The sequence below is a fragment of the Thalassophryne amazonica genome, chromosome 2 (assembly GCF_902500255.1).
Source record: "Thalassophryne amazonica chromosome 2, fThaAma1.1, whole genome shotgun sequence".
In the NCBI taxonomy this organism is placed as follows: domain Eukaryota; kingdom Metazoa; phylum Chordata; class Actinopteri; order Batrachoidiformes; family Batrachoididae; genus Thalassophryne; species Thalassophryne amazonica.
The window spans coordinates 157746191-157767196 of record NC_047104.1 but is presented as its reverse complement, the minus strand read 5'-3'; the positions used below and the strand labels follow the sequence as shown (position 1 = coordinate 157767196).

Here is a 21006-nt window from a genome sequence, read left to right as displayed (position 1 = left end):
AAAAAGAAACAAACAAAAAACAAAATGCCGGCCTTCCTTCTCTTAACACTTAAAGATGTTTTGGTATTGAGGATGGGATGAAGCTGTTTTTTTGTCCTATTCATTCTCCAAACACACAACAGTAATGGGGTCTTTGCTTCATTTCATTGTTCTCCGTACATTCCCTCTTGAGGATGGCTCGGAAGTACAGGTGAGCCGGTCTCATATCTGCACCTTCTTCTGCTGCCACGCCTTTTGTAATGAGCGCAGAATGTGGTTTTGCATTGTCTTATTGAAAAATGCACAGCCGTCCCTGTAAAATGTTGTCTTGCAGGCAGCACATGTTGCTCTAAAATCTTGTACTTCCCAGTTGAGTGTGAGGGACTGGAGATCACAGCTGCTCTGTTTAGATGTGCCCCCTTTGCCTTTTACACACTGAAATTCTGAATTGTTTTCTATTACTCGCTACAGAGCAGTGGTTCAAAATCTGGGTCCACGGGACACAAAGTAACACATGTTGAATTTCTGCCTGCCCATCTGCACATGATGAGTTCTATCAGGTGTGCTGAGCCAGCAGCTGATTGACTGAGCTGGTCTGGTGTGAGTAGATGGGAAAGCATGCAGTACTCTGGGTCACAGGGACCAGGACTGGGGAAGTACTGCTGCAGAGGGAGAAACAGCAAATCCCTTCCAGTTATTTTTAAGGAATTCTATCATTTTCTCAGGCATTTGTTGATGATCTGGAGATCGTCTGCCCAGCTTTGCTCCTCAAACACTCATGACATCATGATTACAGTCACCTGTCAGTATCCTCTGCTTTTGAAACTTTGTGTGTGTGTGTGAAACCTATATTAAGACCCTTCGGCTGCTCCCTTGTTTTCACTCGGTCACCATCGCATTCCAGGTGGATCTGCATGTTGATTTGGCACAAGATTTACATGGAGAAATGTGGCAGGGGTGGGGTTTGAACCAGGAACCTTCTGCACTGAATCCAAGCGCACTAACCACTTGGCCACCCTAAATTGCTCCTGTCCTTTTTCTTCTTCCTTCTTCTTTGAAGATGTTGCAGGACTGAAATGCAGGATGTATATTGAAAGGAATTTGGTCACACAAAACATGAAATATCTTTGCTTCATACTGTCTGCAATGAAGTAGAAGTCAAAGTAAATGTCTGTGTGTGTGTGTCATTCCCAACTTCTAATGATTTGGGCCTGTATAGAGGTTTTTGGTGACTAAATATCCAGAATTAGTGCAACAGGTTTGGTGGTCTCAGTTTATCACCAGTAACAAAAAGTGTAACTGTTCTGTGGCCAGTGTTGACGGCAAAAACTGACAGGTGAATAGTGTGTGTGTGTGTGTGTGTGTGTGTGTATATGTATATATATACACACAGTTTTAGCATCAAGAAAATAAGCAATAATTCCCGTCCAGTTTATCCGTATCTGTTTCTTGCAAGAAATGTAAATGTTGTATTTTCTTAAGAGATTTGTAACTTGGGTTTTTTTTGTGTGTGTAAATATTGGTAAGATCAGACGGTAAGAACAGACAGAAAGACGTTTGTTTTTTGATTTGACGAGACTCTGCCTTTTTCTTTAATCGTATGTAACAAATCAGAAAAGCTATTGGGGCTGACAAAAATAATAAACATGAGCCGGTTGTAAACAAACCAAAATGTGTTATCAAGGCACATGGTGATGAGCAGTTTAAACATAAATGACCTGACAACAAGGAAGAGGTTTTCTCGGAGCTCCAGTCAGTAAGAGAAGCAGCTAAAGACAATCTTCATGGAACCGTTTATTACTGGCTTTGTATTTTTATACCACAACAAGCGGCCAGAGCTGATTGTACATATGAAACCGTGTTTGTACCTCAGTTCATGTCTCTTCACTTTTATGATTGTGTGGAGTGTGTGTATGATGTTTAGAATTAAATAATCATTTGAATCAACAAAAATGTAGTTGAACATATGTTTTTATTTTGGTCATCGTGGTTTTCTGACAATAAATCCACAGCATCGGTGTTTATTATGTTGTCTTAACGTGACTCAGTCAGGCGCTCTTAGCTCAGTGGATAACTGAAGAAATCCTTCAGATAGTGACGCAAGCACCAAACTTGGCACAAATACACTTTAAACTGCGTTCACACCGGGCCAACGTAGAGTTATGTAATGCAGCGTACTGACTACACTGAACTAATGCAGCCCTACAGGGCAATACGCTGAGGGTCACAAAGGGGTCCACAAAATGGACCCCAAAAATTAAATGTTTAATTTTTTCTTAGACATTCGGCGTAGAGCACTGCAGGTCTCCGTAACACTCCACTACTGTACACCATGCCTCTGCAATTGTACGCTTCCCTATGCCAGTCTGGTGAAAAATCCTTTCAGGTTTTTATCAGTACAGACCTGCACTGCTAGATTTTATTCATGGACTCGTTCAACAGAAGCTTCAAAACCACAGAAGAAGAGGCAGGCCAAAGCTTCCCCCTGCGCGCAACATACACAGCCATTACTGCATAATAGATATGCAACAGTATGCAGGCCTGGTGTGAAAGGGGCTGTAGACATTATTAACCCCTTTGAAAAGGCGGAGTGTCCACTTGATTTTTCAGTAGGCAGCCAGGTAGGAAATTACACAGGGGTCAAAATTAAAAAAATGCTCCAATCATATTGTAAACTACACTGTATTATTTGTCTTATCATAAAGACTGTAAAAAGGTATAGTTTGGACGATCTATGAATGTTATGGGGTAAAAACAAAATTGGAAAAAATGGTGATAAAGGTCAATTTCAGCTTGTACAGGGGTCAAAAGTTAGTTACTCCAATTTTAGAAAAGTGATGCATATTATTGGTTGAGCTAATAGAATTAATAAATGGAATAGTTTTGGCCATGTTGAATGTTTGGTGTCCACAGTAGAGGTCAAACAAGGTTAACATCCATTGGATTCTATGACATAATGTACGTCACCCTGTAACATGATAATTAAGCGTGGCAGATGTTGCAAACTATTCCTTTGTACAACTCTATTTGCTCAACCAATAATTTGCATCATTTTTTTTACCAAAATTGGAGCAACTTTAGCTTTTGACCCCTGTACAAACTGAAACTGACCTTTGTCATTGTTTTTGTCTTTTGTTTTTGTTTTCTATTTTTTTGCCCCATAGCGCCATAACATTCAGTCGGACATGATCCAAACTATACCTTTTTGGAATCTTTATGACAAATAATGTGGTATACATTTCAAAGTGATTGGAGCATTTTTCAGTTTTGACCTCTGTGTAACCCTTTGTTGACCCCTACCTGGCTCCAGCTACCACCCTGGATGGACGGCAAACATTTTTGTTTTGACTTGATGAAATTGTTGGATGTTTCTACAACAGGTCACATGAAATCATGGGGCCAGTCAGCACAAGGGGGTAAAGAGAAGTTTTATTTTACTAATGAAATAATTGACACATACTATGGTCGAACCAGGAGACATTAAATTAACAGACATTCACAAATGGCCAAAAACGCAGCCAGGACACACAAAGAACCCCACACACACACACGCCACAGAACTTTTCATAAATGCAGAGTGGTTTTGGCGGGGGCCTGCTCTCTGGTGATCTTCTGGTTTGAAGTGCGCTTTACTGCCGAGGTCTCAGACTGATTCCAGAAAGGGTGCAAGAGGGTTGAAGATCACTTTAAGCAGATAGAATCAGTTAATGAATGAAATCACCTGTAGTGCAACTTATAACTGAAACAATCCTTCAAATGCTCAAACCAGCACCAAATTCAGCACAAATACTTCTGAAAAACCCAACTGGCCATATGAACTTTCAAAAGGCAGCCAGGTAGGGATCAATAAAAGAATTACACGGGTGAAAAGTTAGGACCCCTTCACACACAGCACAAATGAGGCTGAATGTTGCATGAAGGAGGAATTGTATGCCATTCATGAAAAATCTGAGCTGCCTCTAACGCCTCGTACACCTGTCACCACAACCATTCGTGCACACCAGCGGCCGAAAGGCAGACAGTGCCCTGTGAGTGCCCATTTGATCCTTCTTGCAGCAGGTGTCAGACAAATTCCAGGTGCCACACACAAACATCCAATACCACTCGCAGAGCACTTCGAAAAGGCGGGGTCCTTTGCTCAGGCACTACAAAAATAGTGAGCAGGCGACCACTTTAGAGTGTGGTGTTGCTAAATATTGATGGTGCTCATTGTAACACAAAAGAAAAAATAACTCCAGTAAGTCGTCAGGAGGTATTTACAATATTAGCTGGGATGTCGTTAAGGTAGAACCGCTGTCGGATGAAGAGCTTGAAAAAATTTCTTGTGCGAATTTTCACTGGACTGAGAAAAGCAGACGGCAGTCTGTACATGAAGACGTCAGTGCACGGCATCAGCTCCGGATGAAATCATCAGGATAGTTTTTGAACGATCTGACTGAGGACCATTTTGGACTGAACTGCTGTTTAAAGTTCGTGTTGGACTGTTGGGAACTTCTTGATGTCAAAGGACCAGTGACACACACCAAAACGTAAGTCCCTTTCTGTTGTTATGAATTAATAGGTGTTCTATAAAACAAATAATGGTTTTTCAGTTGTTCAATGGAAAGAATATTTCATCTTTCACCAAATGAAATATTCTTACCATAAATACTCCAAAAAGGTTTGGAATATTGGTTAGTTTGAGCTATCTGTGACTGAATGTTATGGGGTAAAAACAGGAAGAATGGTGACAAAGGTCAACTTCAGTTTGTAAAGGGGTCAAAAGTTAAAGTTGCTCCAGTTTTGGTAAAAAGTGATGCAACTTATTGGTTAATAGGGTTTTAAAAAGGAATAACTTGGACTGTGTGTTCTGCTTGGTTAGCACGTAACATATGTCACATGTCAGAATCTAGTGGATGTCGACCTTGTTTGACCTTTACTTTGGAGACCAAACATTCAACACAGTCAGAACTATTCCATTTATTAATCCCATTAACTCGACCAATAATTTGCATCACCTTTTACCAAAATTGGAGCAAGTTTAACTTTTGACCCCTGTACAAAGTGAAATTGACCTTTGTCACCATTCTTGCTGTTTTCCCCCAAAACTCCAGAACATTCAGTCAGACTGTCCAAACTACACCTTTTTCGAATCTTTACGATCAGACAAATAATGTTTACAATTTAATAGTTTACAATTGATTGGACCATCTTTTGATTTTGACCCCTGTATAATTCTTCACGGCAGCACTGTGGCTTAGTGGTTAGCACTGTTGCCTAACAGCGAGAAGGTCATGGGTTTAATTCCCACCTGTGTCCTTTCTGTGTGGAGTTTGCATGTTCTCCCCGTGTTTGTGTGGGTTTCCTCTCACATCCAAAGACACGCCGGTTCGGTGGACTGGAAACTTTAAATTGTGCGTAGGTGTGAATGTGTTTGTTTGTCTGTATGTGACCCTGTGACAGACTGGCGTCCTGTCCAGGGTGAACCCCACCTTGCACACTATGACTGCTGGGATAGACACCAGCCCCCCGTGACCCTTTATTAGACTAAGCGGTTGGAGATGGCTCCCTATGAAAGTTCAAGTGTCCATTTTTTTTCTTTCTTCTAAAGACTAATGTCTAAGGTATATTTGTGCTGAATTTGATGCTTGTACCACCAGCTGAAAGATTTCTCTGAAAATATTCAGTGACCTGTTGCTGGAGTTGGTGGTTGCAAAGAAAACCTGCCCCCTCTTGGCCATTTATGGAATCAGTTTAAGCCCTCTGCTTTATTGTGGACGTGTGAGTCGTATGAATTTACATGCAGGTCTGCTACGCTCGTACGTAAATCCTCCTGCACAAGACGTCATCTGCCCCAAAGATCTGAAACAGCAACAGAGGAAAGGGAAGAAGAAAAGTATTAGCCCGTGGCCACACCCATCTCACATGTCCCTGCTCTTCAGATGGGGAATTAATGATTTTCAGACTTTGTCTGGTTCCTTCATAAACTGTCTGATAAAGACTGAAGCTCTGATTTAAAGGCTTCATATTTTTTGTGTTTTTGTTCTTGTGGTGACATCAACTCGCACTCTGGTCATCAACATGGCCGCTCCCCCCTAAAGGAACAAATGTGACAAAAAGCAACATATAATGGCAGAAATATTGCCCCAGGTTGGGGGAGCGGGGGGGGGGGGGGGGGGGGGGGGAGTGTCCAGACGCTGAGATTTATAGGCATCCCAGGAGTGTTGCATTATGGGAAAGCTCCACACATCATCATTAGCTGAGGCTGTGTGGCGTGACAGGGAGACAGGTCAGTGCCATGAAAAATGGAGAGGACACCATCTGGTGTGCAGCATGAGACCGAGGGGGACATTAACTGGGGGGCGACACCAGGGTCCAGTGGTATTTCTCAATAGGATGATCAATGAGGCTAATTAACACTCGCCAGAGGAGGCGCAGATTTAGCCTGAAGGGTCCCATCCAAAACCCATTTAAAGCAGCCATTATCAGCACGCCGTTCATTTTCCAAATCAATACTTAGTGCATTCAAAGGCCTCCAAAGTGTGCAGCTGTCACTAAGCTTCTCGTCCTGACACGTTCATGTGTGACCACTGCTACAGGGAAGCCAAAAAAAGTAAAACTAGTTTAAAACCTGTGGTGTTTGCATGTTAATCAGCCTTTTCAGTGAGCTGATGTCGGTCAGAGGACGTCCACAGACGCTGAGGCGATGTATCCTGAACATTCCAGCTGTCTGTGACCCATCAGTGCTCTACTCTAAATGGAAAGGAGCTGGTGTCAGGGGGCACAGACAATGTAGGCGGGTCACACGGTGCACAGACTGGCTCAGTGGGCGGGTCTCAAACAGGTGCACAGAGCTGGATTTGTGAGCTGTTTCTCACTGATGTGTACAGAAGCTGAGTGCTGACATGTATAGACGGAGACATGTAACTTTATTTAACACGACATCCAAACCAAGTTTAACTAATTGGTATGTTTGGTACAAACTCGCAGGTACTCAGTGATTTTTATTTTTTTGTACCGGTGTCTGAAGATTGTGGCACCTTTTACCTTTTGTCAAAAATCCAAAAATTACCTCAGGTTACATTAGTCCCGTGTGAACACGTCAGTAATATCCTGTAGAAAAGGAGTTTTCCACTGTTTATCTCATGTATGGACATAAAGTGGATTTATTTGGGAGACAATCATCCCACCAGCAGTGGAGACTGGAAATTCACCCCTGAATTTTAATTAATGTAGAATTTCTGCATCTGTTTTGTTTTTGTTTGCTCTCACAAATATTACAGCTAAAGTTCCTGAAATTGTGTGAATGTGTTTGGGTAAGCTCATCAGCTCTGTGCATCTTCAGAACACCTTTGACATGTGGCGCACACACACTGAGGTCTGTGAAGAGTGCAGCTGTGCATGCAGATAAATCACACAAATCCATAGTCAGTGGGATGCACACATTTGTTTAGTGACGGTATGACCGGTGTTCAAACCACCTGCTCTTCACATAGTGTGGAAAAAAAAAAAAAGTGGCTGTAAAGAAATTTTGAGGAGTGACACTGTTTGAGTAGTCACTCCCATTTCTGTCATTTATATTGAGTTTTCTTTTTTTTCCTGTGCTATTCATTGATAACAAATACAACTTCTATAGCCATAATATTGTCTGAACAGGGCTAAACTCTAATCTTTCAACAACATTCTCCATTACTGTGTTGTGTGCAGTGGCGGTTCTACACTGAATTACTCCTTGGGTGAGACCCCCTCCAAAAAAAACCCCACTACATTTTGCACAAACAGCCATTTTTTATTATTTTATTATTATTATTATTAATATTTTAGAAGTGCCCCTGAAATTGCCATCAAAAGACTGCAGACTACAATATAACGCTTATACAAAACATCCATGAATTGCTAATTTGAATAAACACGCCCTTGCATGCTAAATGTCTGTCATTAGACATTTTATTAGTCTGTCTTTGAAGGAGGAATAACTAGCTCTTTAAGGTGCATATTTGTCTCAACATTTAGCTTGATGATTGCAAATATTCGGCTAAATGTGTAAATATTCAGCATGAACTAATCTGCAAAAGTTTTAGGGTTGATAGAAATTTGATCATGTCATGCCCCCCCACCCCCCGCTGCCACTTCCCCACGTGTCATGAAAAAATGCCGCCCCAGGCAGCTGCCCAGTTTGCCTGTACCAAAAACCGCTACTGGGTGTGCAAGAGAGGGCGCCCTTTTCAAAATGAAAGGCATGCTGTGTTTGTGACGGAGGCCAGCAGGAGGCACTGTGCACTAGTAGTCATTTAACATCACTCCCCAACACCTGAAGGATTCTCCTGGCTTTTAGCCCTCTGTTTAGAGCGTCGCCTCCCATGCTGGCGATTGTGAGTTCGCATCCCAAGGGGAGTGAGTGGGAGGAGTCAAAAACACAATGCAGAGCAAAGCCTACATGTTGATGATTGGCTCAGCATGTGGAGCGATGTGATGAATCAGTTACATCCACTTAGTTTCACATAAAGTTATTATTTTAGCATATAGATTTTAGTTTTGCTTCACTTTGTCAGATTTTTAATGGCTCAAAACTTTACATAGTAGATGGCTGCCTTTTTTTTTTTTTTTTTTTTTTTTTTTGACTGCATGTAAGATTCCATAAATGGGTGGAATTACTTGTGATGGTGTTTGGCCTAATTCCGTGTTAATTAGGTAACGTTTGGCTGTATACACTTATGGAATTCTAAATGACACTTCTGTGCCGCAGGCCGCTCCCTCCCAAACTTGCTTTGAAGAGTTGTTTTCCCCCTGGTGGTCAAAGCACACATGCCAATCACATGACGTCCTGTTGCTCCACGCGGACGGAGATGCGCCCTTATCCTAAACACTAAAACATTGTTTGAAAGTCTGTGTTCAGTCTGAATTTGCGGCCCTTTGCCCTGATTTCCTGGTTACCGTCTTTCTTCTAACATTAGTCACAGTCAATAAAGTTGATTTGATCATCACATCCAAACTAGACTCCACTCCACCCTCCGTCTGGCCAATAAATCCAAGCAGGCCCAGATGTTTACAGAAAAACCTCCTTCATTCTTGATGTAAACGGCTGGAAAGTTGTGACAGATGTGTTTCTGATGGAAGCAAGATCGTGATCAGGTGGGTGTGGAATGTAGGTTCTAACAGTAAACGTACGGCAGCGACCTTTTCAAATCCAGATTCACTTTGAAACCCCACTCTTTCAAATGGTGTTCCCACACAGAATGAGCCAGTTTTCACATAACGCGGTCAAACTGGGAATCACTGCCATCACACAGCGTTTTGAGGGGCTCTGCAAAAAAAGAGGCGTAACCCCCATATTTATGTGAGGTCAAAAAACTGTAAGATCAGGTGTTTGGTAGAGATGTGCACTCTATTTTCTGCAAACTTTGTCAAAAAATAAAATAATTTTGTTTTTCCTTTTCCTGAAACTACTCACCAGTATGAGTTCATCTCCTTTGAGTTCTCGGCTCCAGAAGGTCTTTGGGCCGTTCCCACTCAGCAGGGCCTGCTTGCAGTAAATCTTGTTGTCTGTTTCCCAAGTGGCCAAACTCTGATTGGGAAACAAGAAACAACTAAAAACGTGGAATTTTTATGACTTTTCTCATGACTCGTCAGTTCGCTTTCATGTGTGTCTGAGGCTGCCAGCAATAAAGTCATCAGTAAACTGTGTCTCAAAGCAAGTTCACACTTATTACTGAGGTGTTACCACAGCGATACTCAGAAATAAAAAGGAACCATTTATTCACAAACCCTCTATGAACAGGTTCTGCTAAGAAAATGTAGGAACTCTAACTAGGTTGGGGAGGGTCCACTGGTCCTAAACTCTTTATATTATTTGATGTGTATATCACAACTCCAAATTGATTTTTTTAAAGTTCATTTATACAGCGCCAAATCACAACAGAGTTGCCTCAAGGTGCTTCACACAGGTAAGGTCTAACCTTACCAACCCACAGAGCAACAGTGGTAAGGAAAAACTCCCTCTGAAGAAGAAACCTCAAACAGACCAGACTCAAAGCGGTAACCCTCTGCTTGGGCCATGATACAGACACAAATTACAGAAACAATTCACAGATGAATATACAAGAATTGCTGTTGGTGCACAGGACAGGAGGAGGGTCCTGTTGGACCCCAATGTTGACTAATATTCATAGCTTCTCCAAAACTATTAATTTCTCCAAATGCATTGGTCCCATCAACTTTCTGTTTTTGCAGCGTTCATCCTTGACCCAAAATACATAAGCATACCTAATGGAAAATGTCAGCTCTCCCCAGTTTTTGCATGACTGAAGCCATACATGTGTGTGTGCGTACACACACACACAGAGAGGCCAACTGACTATTATAATATAGATACTTTCAAATAGCTAACAAACCAGATCCAGTTTTGTTTAATTTACAAAAATAAAACATATGATTCTGTTGACATACACCTTTAATTGTACTGTTGTCTATAGATCTGTTGAATTGAAAATCAACAAATTAATGGTAATTCACCATAATTAAATGTTTTTAATTGTCACACTCTTGTAACATGATTTAACCTACTTTAGTGCAACATATAGTCTACCATAAATGTAAAAACAACTTCAACATGCTGTCCTTAATACTACAGTAGTGGAGCCTAGGACTAGTAGGAATTCCCAGCTAGGTCATTTCCATTTGGTTATCTGATATCTAGTACAAACTAACTTTGAGAATAAACATGTTCAGCAAACTACACTGCAAAACACAAAGTCATACTAAGTATACTGTCTAATTTCTTGTCAAAATATCTAATTACACTAAATATCAGATACAGCTAAAAAAACAAAAAACTTTAGAGAAAGAGTTGTGGAAACATCTTGTTTTGAGTCAGTGCTCTGTAACATTGTCAACTCAGAACAAGTTTTCTCGGCTGATTTCAAGGTTGAATGTTCACTTGTTCCTTTGGTAGAGGAGGAGTATTTTTACGTCCACCAAGAATGTAATAAAATCAACTGCATTCATTTATTTGTCTCTGACTGTTAGCAGGATTACGTCAAAACTACTTCATGAATTCTCACCAACTTTGCAGCACTGATAGATATTAGGGCATGAAAGACTCCACTGAATTTTGGAGGTGATGCAAATTGGTGAATGTCAGAAATCTCAGATTTTTCTTGTTTTTCTGTTTAGAAAAGTAATCTTGTCTTATTGGTGACATGGCAACTATCCAATTAGACAACTGATTGGATCCTGATGAACCTGCATACTGGGTCATGACCACAAAAGTTCATCAGCTGGACAACATGTAGGGGTGAGGTTCCGCACAATGCAAATGGAATATTTCAGGAGACCCTAAGTTCCTTTGATACAGTTGCCTTGGGGCCTTGGGGCAACTGTTTGTTGTGATTTGCCGCTATATAAAAAAAAAAAATTGAATTGATTGAATTGTTGTGCTAGCTTACTGGTTAGCATTCAAACCTCACAATCAAAGTAGGACTTGAATCACTAGGATCTCAAAAACGCCGACCTTCATTCTTCTGCAAAGGAGTCAACATTGCTAAACATCTCTATCCAGACACTCATGGCTCCCTAAACTGTTCCCAGGCATGAAGGACCCAGAGGCATGAACATCACTGCTAAGACAAAGTTCAATACTTTCACTGGGCCTCTGATGGCCAATTCCAGGAAGTCATTGAAAGCGTAGATCTTTAGTCTTGATCCAGGACTTGATCCACGCCTACACCCCTCCATACAGACAAATTAGGAAATTACAATTACAATCCATAACCTTTCAGTAAACACCATTTCAGTATTATCATAGCAAAGTGTTCTTTACGTGGGTGCTTATGGCTTTGATCACGGCAAAACCGGGGAGAGCTGACATTTGCTGTTTGCTATGTTTATGCATTTCGGGTCAAGGATGAATGGCGCCAAAACTGAATGTCAATATGATTGTTTTAAGAGAAGCTACATACAGTATATTAGCTCACAACACTGAACAATGGACATTGATTCTAAATATGTTAAAATATTTCAATTGTGGTCCATTTAAAAATTAAATGACAAAATAGAAGTAGTAGTAATAATGTAGTAGTAGTAGTAATAATAATAATAATAGTGTGTATATGATAACAAGAACCTTAACAATTTATAAAATACGTTAAGACGGTAAATTGACATGAAAAATTTACATAATTAACAGGAAATAAAAGGGCTGAGTTATTCCTCTAGCAACTGTTGAGGTCTTAAGGTTCTAAGAACATTCTGGACTCACACATTATTCCAACTCATTATAGAAACTTTACATAGCTTAATACCACCCTTGAAAAATGTCAGCTACCTATTTTCTAAACATGATCCAATCTAGAGCCTGTGGATCCCCATGGACAACACTGTGGTTTCTGTGTAATGAGCCCCTCTAATGTTTATTGAGTGGGAAACGTCAGAGATTGTGGTCCTGTTCTCCACAGGACTTGCAGTACCTGTGTACAGGCTGCTTATGATGTCCAGCAGCTTGTGGAGATGTTACCCCTCCAGCATTCACGTTTGTTTGTGGCACATTGTACCTCTGTGTCACAGGTGAAATTACCTTACACTTTCTGCCATCTACAGTCTCCTCATTAAACTCCTCCCCTATGAGGAAGTTGATCTCTGTGGTGCGGACTGTGGTGGATGTCTTGATGTAGAAGTGATCGCCGTCCTGCCTGATCTCCACGTGGGGCTTTGATGCGGCTGCCACTGCTACTTTCCTCAGGATTGGGTTCACCCCTGAGAACACACACACACACACACACACACACACACACACACCATAATCCTAAAGGTGGGTCACAGCATTCTACATCAAACCCTTTTCAACCCAACCCATTTCATTTAGCATTTAAAATACATTATTCCATAATTTTATATTTTCTTAAAATTAGCAATCATACAAATTTAATTTTAAATTAATTTTTCTAAGTTTCTAGAATTACCCCAATTAATCATTAAACCCAAACTTCCCAATGTTCACACTGAAAGTGCACATGAAGCCCATATTTACAGAGCACACCTCAAACGCACCGCCAAACAATGGCAGGAGTGAGTCTGAGGGGTGAGATGGAGAAAGGCGCTGCTTACCGGCAGTCCTCTTCAGTTTGTTTGGTGAGGTTGACACGTGCATTTACACCGGTCTTATTTTGCTTTTTCTTTTGTCAGAAGTCCGTCTCCTTAGCTACTTTTCCTACTTCTTGTTCATGCACTGCAGCACCGGCGCCCCTAGCTGTTTGCTGTGCGTGGATTACTTTGCGCTTACACCTGGCACTCAGCGTCACGTAACATAAAAGGGGCAGGTTTAACTCTGTTCACCGCAACACCTCCCACTCAACCTTTTTGCTTGCACTCAGAAAGGTTGCAGAATTATAGGCAAACTTGATGTCATAGAGGACAAGGATCCTGCTCCTCCACAGGCAGAAGGACAATTAGCCGCCTGACATCTCTGTGCAATTCTAGTCCTGCCTTCCCCTCTTGTTCACAAGATTCTTTTGCATCTCTTACGACACCTTTTGAGTCAGGAGCCACATTGACAACTCTTCCAAGTCTGAATCGTCCTCGTAAGGCATTCTGATCACAAAGCCAAACCACATCCCCACAGTGAGATTTCTCTCAGTAGTACGCTACTTTCTGAGATTTGAGCCAGCTAGCTGAGACCAAGCTTTCCAGAAGATGTTAACCTAGGTTTGAATCTCCTGGAGGTGCTTGAAGGAATAATTGGCAAAATCAAAGGGCTTAAAGTCACCATCCTGAGAAGCTCGACCCAAGAGGAGTGCATTTGGCGTCACATACTGAATACGGTCCTCTCGACTCTGAATTCTCGCATCAATTGGCTGTTCATTTGCAAGGTTAGCCGCCAACTGAATTGCTGTCAGGAACTCATTAAAAGTGAGATTTAATTGCCCAAACTTTGAAGAGCTCTTTTGGTGATCCGTACAGTAGCTTCAGCTGCTCCATTTCTATGTGGCGAATCAGCTGGGAGCACTTTCCATGTACAACTCGTTCTGTTCTTTGCAGCATATTCCTCCAAACTTGCAGTATCTTGAAACAATACAGGTCTTTCAGTACAGCTCTTGCACTGATAAAGTTGGTCCCTGGATCTGACCAGACTTTCAGGGGATGGCCTCTGATGGACACAAACCTTTGATAGGCCATGAGGAAGCTTTCTGTGGACATGCTGGCCAACTCAACATGTAAGGCCCTGCTTGCCATGCAGCAAAACACAACTCCCCAGACCTTCATGAAAACTCTCCTCTTAACGTCATCTCTCACCAGGTAGGGACCAAACAAGTCGACAGAAACAAATTGGAATGGTGAAGCGGACCTAGATCTTTCCAAAGGTAAATTACCCATTACGTGTTGGCATACTTGAGCCTTGGCCTTCCTGCAGACAATGCATTGGTTGACCACCTTTTGAGCCAGCCTTCTCCCTTGTACAACCCAAACCTTCTGTCGCATTCTTAGCAGGGTTCCAGCAACTCCCTTATGTCCTTCTTGATGACTTTGGTGGGCTAGCAAAATCCCCAGCCAAGCGTCAAACGGGATCAGACGAACAGCTAAGCAGTCTTGTATCCAATGCTGAACCCTTCCTCCACACACCAACAGCCCGGTAGTTTCGTCCCTGAACACAACCAGACGATTTGTTGTGGTACTAGGGAAATTTGCTCCTTCTTGGGCTGCGAAACATAAATCTCGGAAGGCATCGTCTCTCTCACTTAGAGTGAGGAAAATAAGTATTTGAACACCCTGTGATTTTGCAAGTTCTCCCACTTAGAAATCATGGAGGGATCTGAAATTTTCATCTTAGGTGCATGTCCACTGTGAGAGACATAATCTAAAAAAGAAAATTCTGGAAATCACAATGTATGATTTTTTTAAATAATTTATTTGTATGTTACTGCTGCAAATAAGTATTTGATCACCTACCAATCAGCAAGAATTCTGTCTCTCACAGACCTGTTAATTTTTCTTTAAGAAGCCCTCTTATTCTGCACTCTTTACCTGTATTAATTGCACCTGTTTGAACTTGTTACCTGTATAAAAGACACCTGTTCACACACTCAATCAATCACACTCCAACCTGTCCACCATAGCCAAGACCAAAGAGCTGTCTAAGAACACCAGCTTGGTAGAAGACAACAACTGTTGGGTGATTCTTTAACTACGGGCACTATTGGCCTTGTAAATGTAATTTCCACCACACCATTGCCTTACAATATAAAGCGCCTTGGGGCAACAAAAAGCACAAAATGCACAAAATGGCAATATTTGCATATAATGATGCTGAAAAAAGGTGAAAAAGTCATCATAGACTACTAGAACAAATTTCTTAACACACTTTCATTGTAAAGATAACTATAAAAGTGTGAAATTTCCCCTTTTTTCTGTTTTTCATACAATATGATCAAAGGACATAAGTGCCTGTAGTCTAAGAATCACCCTGTTATGATTATTTATTAGAAAGTGGAAGAAACACAAGGGTGGTGGAAACATCATACTCTGGGGGTGCTCTTCTGCAAAGGGGACAGGACGACTGCACCGTATTGAAGGGAGGATGGATGGGGTCATGTATTGCGAGATTTTGGCAAACAACCTCCTTCACTCAGTAAGAGCATTGAAGATGGGTCATGGATGGGTCTTCAGCATGACAATGACCCCAAACACACAGCCAGGGCAACTAAGGAGGGGCTCCGTAAGAAGCATTTCAAGGTCCTGCAGTGGCCTGGCCAGTCTCCAGACCTGAACTGGAGGGAGCTGAAACTCCAAACCTGAAAGATCTAGAGAAGATCTGTATGGAGGAGTGGACCAAAATCCCTGCTGCAGTGTGTGAAAACCTGGTGAAAAACTACAGGAAACGTTTGACATCTGTAATTGCAAACAAAGGCTACTGTACCAAATATTAACATTGATTTTCACAGGTGTTCAAATACTTATTTGCAGCAGTAACATACAAATAAATTATTACAAATCATACATTGTGATTTCCAGATTTTTTTTTTTTTAGATTATGTCTCTCACAGTGGACATGCACCTAAGATGAAAATTTCAGACCCCTCCATGATTTCTAAGTGGGAGAACTTGCAAAATCGCAGGGTGTTCAAATACTTATTTTCCTCACTGTACATTAACAACACCGGTCGACTGGATTGCCTCCCACTTTGATCTTCCCTTGGCTTTGACTTGCAGGAACTTTTTTGCAGCTCTCCCAACAAATGCCAATGCTTTTATCAGACAAGTTAGGTTACTGAACCACTTTTCATTCAGCAGCTTCGTAGCTGCAGCCCTGGCAGGTGGCCTATGCAGATCTGCTTGGATCAGAGCCAGATTCTTTTTTGGCTCTAATTCTGCCCTGGCCCGGGTTAGAGCAGCAACAAAAGCTTTCTTCTGGATCCGTACAATATTTCCTCTTGCATCAACAGCAATATCCGTACATCTTGTTGTAAATGGTAAATGGACTGCATTTATATAGCACTTTTCCATCTGCATCAGATGCTCAAAGCGCTTTACAATAATGCCTCACATTCACCCCGATGTGAGGGTGCTGCCATACAAGGTGCTCACTACACACCGGGAGCAACAGGGGATTAAAGACCTTGCCCAAAGGCCCTTAGTGATTTTCCAGTCAGGCTGGGATTTGAACCAAGGATCTTCTGGTCTCAAGCCCAACACCTTAACCACTAGGCCATCACCTCCCCTTGAACTGTGATCCTGAATCATACACTGAAGGAACTATTTGAGTTAGTATTGATTTTCCTGTCTCGTGGTGCACTTGCACATACTCACCAGCCCTCTCATCTCCCTTGCGGTTCATCCAACCCCAGTAGCTCCACAGGCTGACTTCACCTGGTCCCTGTCCAGTCAGTCCCAGGTCCCAGTCCTGTCCATCCTTGGTTATGGTCTGTTGTCCTCCTGGTCCCAGTCGTTTGTTCCTGGTTCGGGTCCCGGTCTCCTGTTGGTCCCAGTCCAGTCATTTCCTGGTTCCGATCCAGTTGCCCGTCTGTCCCGTCTACTGCACAGTTCTCCCTTGTTTGGTTCAATAAACTTTTGGTTGTTCCTCCTGTCTCTGCCTTACTGTTCCTGCACTTGGGTCCAACACGGAACCCGGTCCCCAACCATCAACAGATTTGGTTTAAGTTTAAGGATGATAATTTTAGAAATGTTTATACTGAGAAGCCTGATTTACTTTTTATATTTGAAATGGCAAAACAAATAAAAGCATGTGAAATACCAAGTGGCCCAATACGTTTGGAGGCCACTGTCGCTAGTTACGTCTGTGAGCTACTTCAGGCAGGCATCTTGAGCTATTCTTCTACACGTACACTTGACAAGCCTCACGCTTCATGTCAGCTACCTACGCACCCTGCTGTTCGACTGCGAAAGTGTGTCCAAACCTTTGAGAGCTACTGTAAATATATAGAAACATGATGGTTCTGTTTTGGAAAATGGTTAAGTAGTGCAACAAATGAAAGTGTTGACTTTTAGTCTCAAACATCTTTCTAAGACCAACGGCTGTTTTATTTTTTCATTTTGTCCTGACATAAAACACAAATCCACAACAACAATGAAAAAGGGATCACAATGATGATGCATATGGAGGTTGAACTTGTCCACCGCTGTCCTCATGGAATATAGTTCTTTCTATAGGTCACATCAACTCATCACTGGTTAACAGTCAGTAACCATTTTTTGTTTCTGTCGTCATCGTACACACTGCACAGTACAATCTGTGACTTTTGTCTCACGAGTGAATCTCAAATGAGCAATTAGGAGTTTAAAAACTGGACACATTTTGCAAATAAATTAATTTAAGGATATGATTCCTTCTTTATGTTCTCTAATGCCATATACCAACACAGGGCAGAGTAGCTACCTAAACTCTGTAAGTGAGATAGAGTATCTCATCAATAGTTTTACATCCTCATTGAAGACAACTTTGGATGCTGTAGCTCCTCTGAAAAAGAGAGCTTTAAATCAGAAGTGCCTGACTCCGTGGTATAACTCACAAACTCGCAGCTTAAAGCAGATAACCCGTAAGTTGGAGAGGAAATGGCGTCTCACTAATTTAGAAGATCTTCACTTAGCCTGGAAAAAGAGTCTGTTGCTCTATAAAAAAAAAGCCCTCCGTAAAGCTAGGACATCTTACTACTCATCACTAATTTAAGAAAATAAGAACAACCCCAGGTTTCTTTTCAGCACTGTAGCCAGGCTGACAAAGAGTCAGAGCTCTATTGAGCCGAGTATTCCTTTAACTTTAAGTAGTAATGACTTCATGACTTTCTTTGCTAATAAAATTTTAACTATTAGAGAAAAAATTACTCATAACCATCCCAAAGACGTATCGTTATCTTTGGCTGCTTTCAGTGATGCTGGTATTTGGTTAGACTCTTTCTCTCAGATTGTTCTGTCTGAGTTATTTTCATTAGTTACTTCCTCCAAACCATCAACATGTTTATTAGACCCCATTCCTACCAGGCTGCTCAAGGAAGCCCTACCATTATTTAATGCTTTGATCTTAAATATGATCAATCTATCTTTGTTAGTTGGCTATGTACCACAGGCTTTTAAGGTGGCAGTAATTAAACCATTACTTAAAAAGCCATCACTTGACCCAGCTATCTTAGCTAATTATAGGCCAATCTCCAACCTTCCTTTTCTCTCAAAAATTCTTGAAAGGGTAGTTGTAAAACAGCTAACTGATCATCTGCAGAGGAATGGTCTATTTGAAGAGTTTCAGTCAGGTTTTAGAATTCATCATAGTACAGAAACAGCATTAGTGAAGGTTACAAATGATCTTCTTATGGCCTCAGACAGTGGACTCATCTCTGTGCTTGTTCTGTTAGACCTCAGTGCTGCTTTTGATACTGTTGACCATAAAATTTTATTACAGAGATTAGAGCATGCCATAGGTATTAAAGGCACTGCGCTGCGGTGGTTTGAATCATATTTGTCTAATAGATTACAATTTGTTCATGTAAATGGGGAATCTTCTTCACAGACTAAAGTTAATTATGGAGTTCCACAAGGTTCTGTGTAGTAATACTGTGAGAAATCTTGGAGTCATTTTTGATATTCAAAGCGCATATTAAACAAATATGTAGGACTGCTTTTTTGCATTTACACAGTATCTCTAAAATTAGAAAGGTCTTGTCTCAGAGTGATGCTGAAAAACTAATTCATGCATTTATTTCCTCTAGGTTGGACTATTGTAATTCATTATTATCAGGTTGTCCTAAAAGTTCCCTGAAAAGCCTTCAGTTAATTCAAAATGCTGCAGCTAGAGTACTGACGGGGACTAGAAGGAGAGAGCATATCTCACCCATATTGGCCTCTCTTCATTGGCTTCCTGTTAATTCTAGAATAGAATTTGAAATTCTTCTTCTTACTTATAAGGTTTTGAATAATCAGGTCCCATCTTATCTTAGGGACCTCGTAGTACCATATCACCCCAATAGAGCGCTTCGCTCTCAGACTGCAGGCTTACTTGTAGTTCCTAGGGTTTGTAAGAGTAGAATGGGAGGCAGAGCCTTCAGCTTTCAGGCTCCTCTCCTGTAGAACCAGCTCCCAATTCAGATCAGGGAGACAGACACCCTCTCTACTTTTAAGATTAGGCTTAAAACTTTCCTTTTTGCTAAAGCTTACAGTTAGGGCTGGATCAGGTGACCCTGAACCATCCCTTAGTTATGCTGCTATAGACTTAGACTGCTGGGGGGTTCCCATGATGCACTGAGTGTTTCTTTCTCTTTTTGCTCTGTATGCACCACTCTGCATTTAATCATTAGTGATTGATCTCTGCTCCCCTCCACAGCATGTCTTTTTCCTGGTTCTCTCCCTCAGCCCCAACCAGTCCCAGCAGAAGACTGCCCCTCCCTGGGCCTGGTTCTGCTGGAGGTTTCTTCCTGTTAAAAGGGGGTTTTTCCTTCCCACTGTAGCCGGGTGCTTGCTCACAGGGGGTCGTTTTGACCGTTGGGGTTTTTACGTAATTATTGTATGGCCTTGCCTTACAATATAGGGCGCCTTGGGGCAACTGTTTGTTGTGATTTGGCGCTATATAAATAAAGTTGATTGATTGATTGATTGATTGAAATAAAAATGTGTAAAAATGTGAGACTCCTGGAAATTAAACCTCAAAAAGTATCAATGATCATCTGACAATCATTTCTGTCTGCTCACACATTTACACGCCACAACATTTTCAATTCTGGAGCAAATATTTCCACACCGGTTCCCACGTTGGACCTAAGAATGGTGCTGCAGCTCTGTGAGGTCATCAGCAGATGTTGGAGAGCTGTGGTGAGAAGGTGATGAGAGGGAGGACTGCTTTGTTTTCTTTAACTCTGCTGCACATAGTCGATTGTGTGCTGCAGAGGAGTGGAAAAGTGAGTAACACTGTACCTCAGGAGCCGTTTGTGTTCACATTCTGCAATTAAAACCAGGTGTGTTCAGCCTTGACTTTGACTCCTCCAGCCCTCCTTCCTCACTCAGAGCTTTTAAACCCATGTTCCTGTGTAGGCTCCTGCTCACAGATGATGCACAGTCTGCACTTTGGCCCTCAAATAGGGAAAAAGCCACTTTCTATTTGTTTCAGCATGTGAACATCAGAAAACCATTCAACTCCATGCATTTAGAAATAAGGTTTGACCTCAGTCTGAGACACAGAACTCACCCAGTGCTTTCAGCAGCTCGTCAAAGTTCTCACTTGCTTTCATTTTCCAGATGCCTGCAAAATTTGGCATTGTTCTTGTCGTCAGGACGTCTCTGCTTGTCGTGTGTCTCTCCTCTTCTGCCTCTTCCCAGGCTGTGTGTTTCACCCTCTGCCTCCTCCTGCTCTCCTCCCTCTCCTCCTGTGGACTGATCCCACACAGCAGACCAAAACTCCTCAGTCTCCTCCCCACACACACACACATGCTCGTAATGCTTTATTCTCATTAATGACCATGAAACCATTAACACACTGTTTAAATCTTCATATCTGCTCTGAGCTGACACTCCGTCACGCGACATTCATCAAGAACACATCTTTAATCTGAAGTCCTT

General features: G+C 41.7%; 1 protein-coding gene across 1 annotated transcript; it reads right to left on the bottom strand.

Moving 5' to 3' along the window:
• Positions 1-5451: 5451 nt before the first annotated feature.
• Positions 5452-20792, bottom strand: LOC117501264 (cellular retinoic acid-binding protein 1). Its single transcript, XM_034160107.1, has 4 exons — positions 20636-20792; positions 12530-12708; positions 9410-9523; positions 5452-5820 (listed from the first exon to the last, which is right to left on the bottom strand). Exons 1-4 carry the CDS (start codon positions 20703-20705, stop codon positions 5770-5772), a joined length of 414 nt encoding a protein of 137 aa, XP_034015998.1. The 5' UTR covers positions 20706-20792; the 3' UTR covers positions 5452-5769.
• Between the last annotated feature and the right edge of the window lie 214 nt (positions 20793-21006).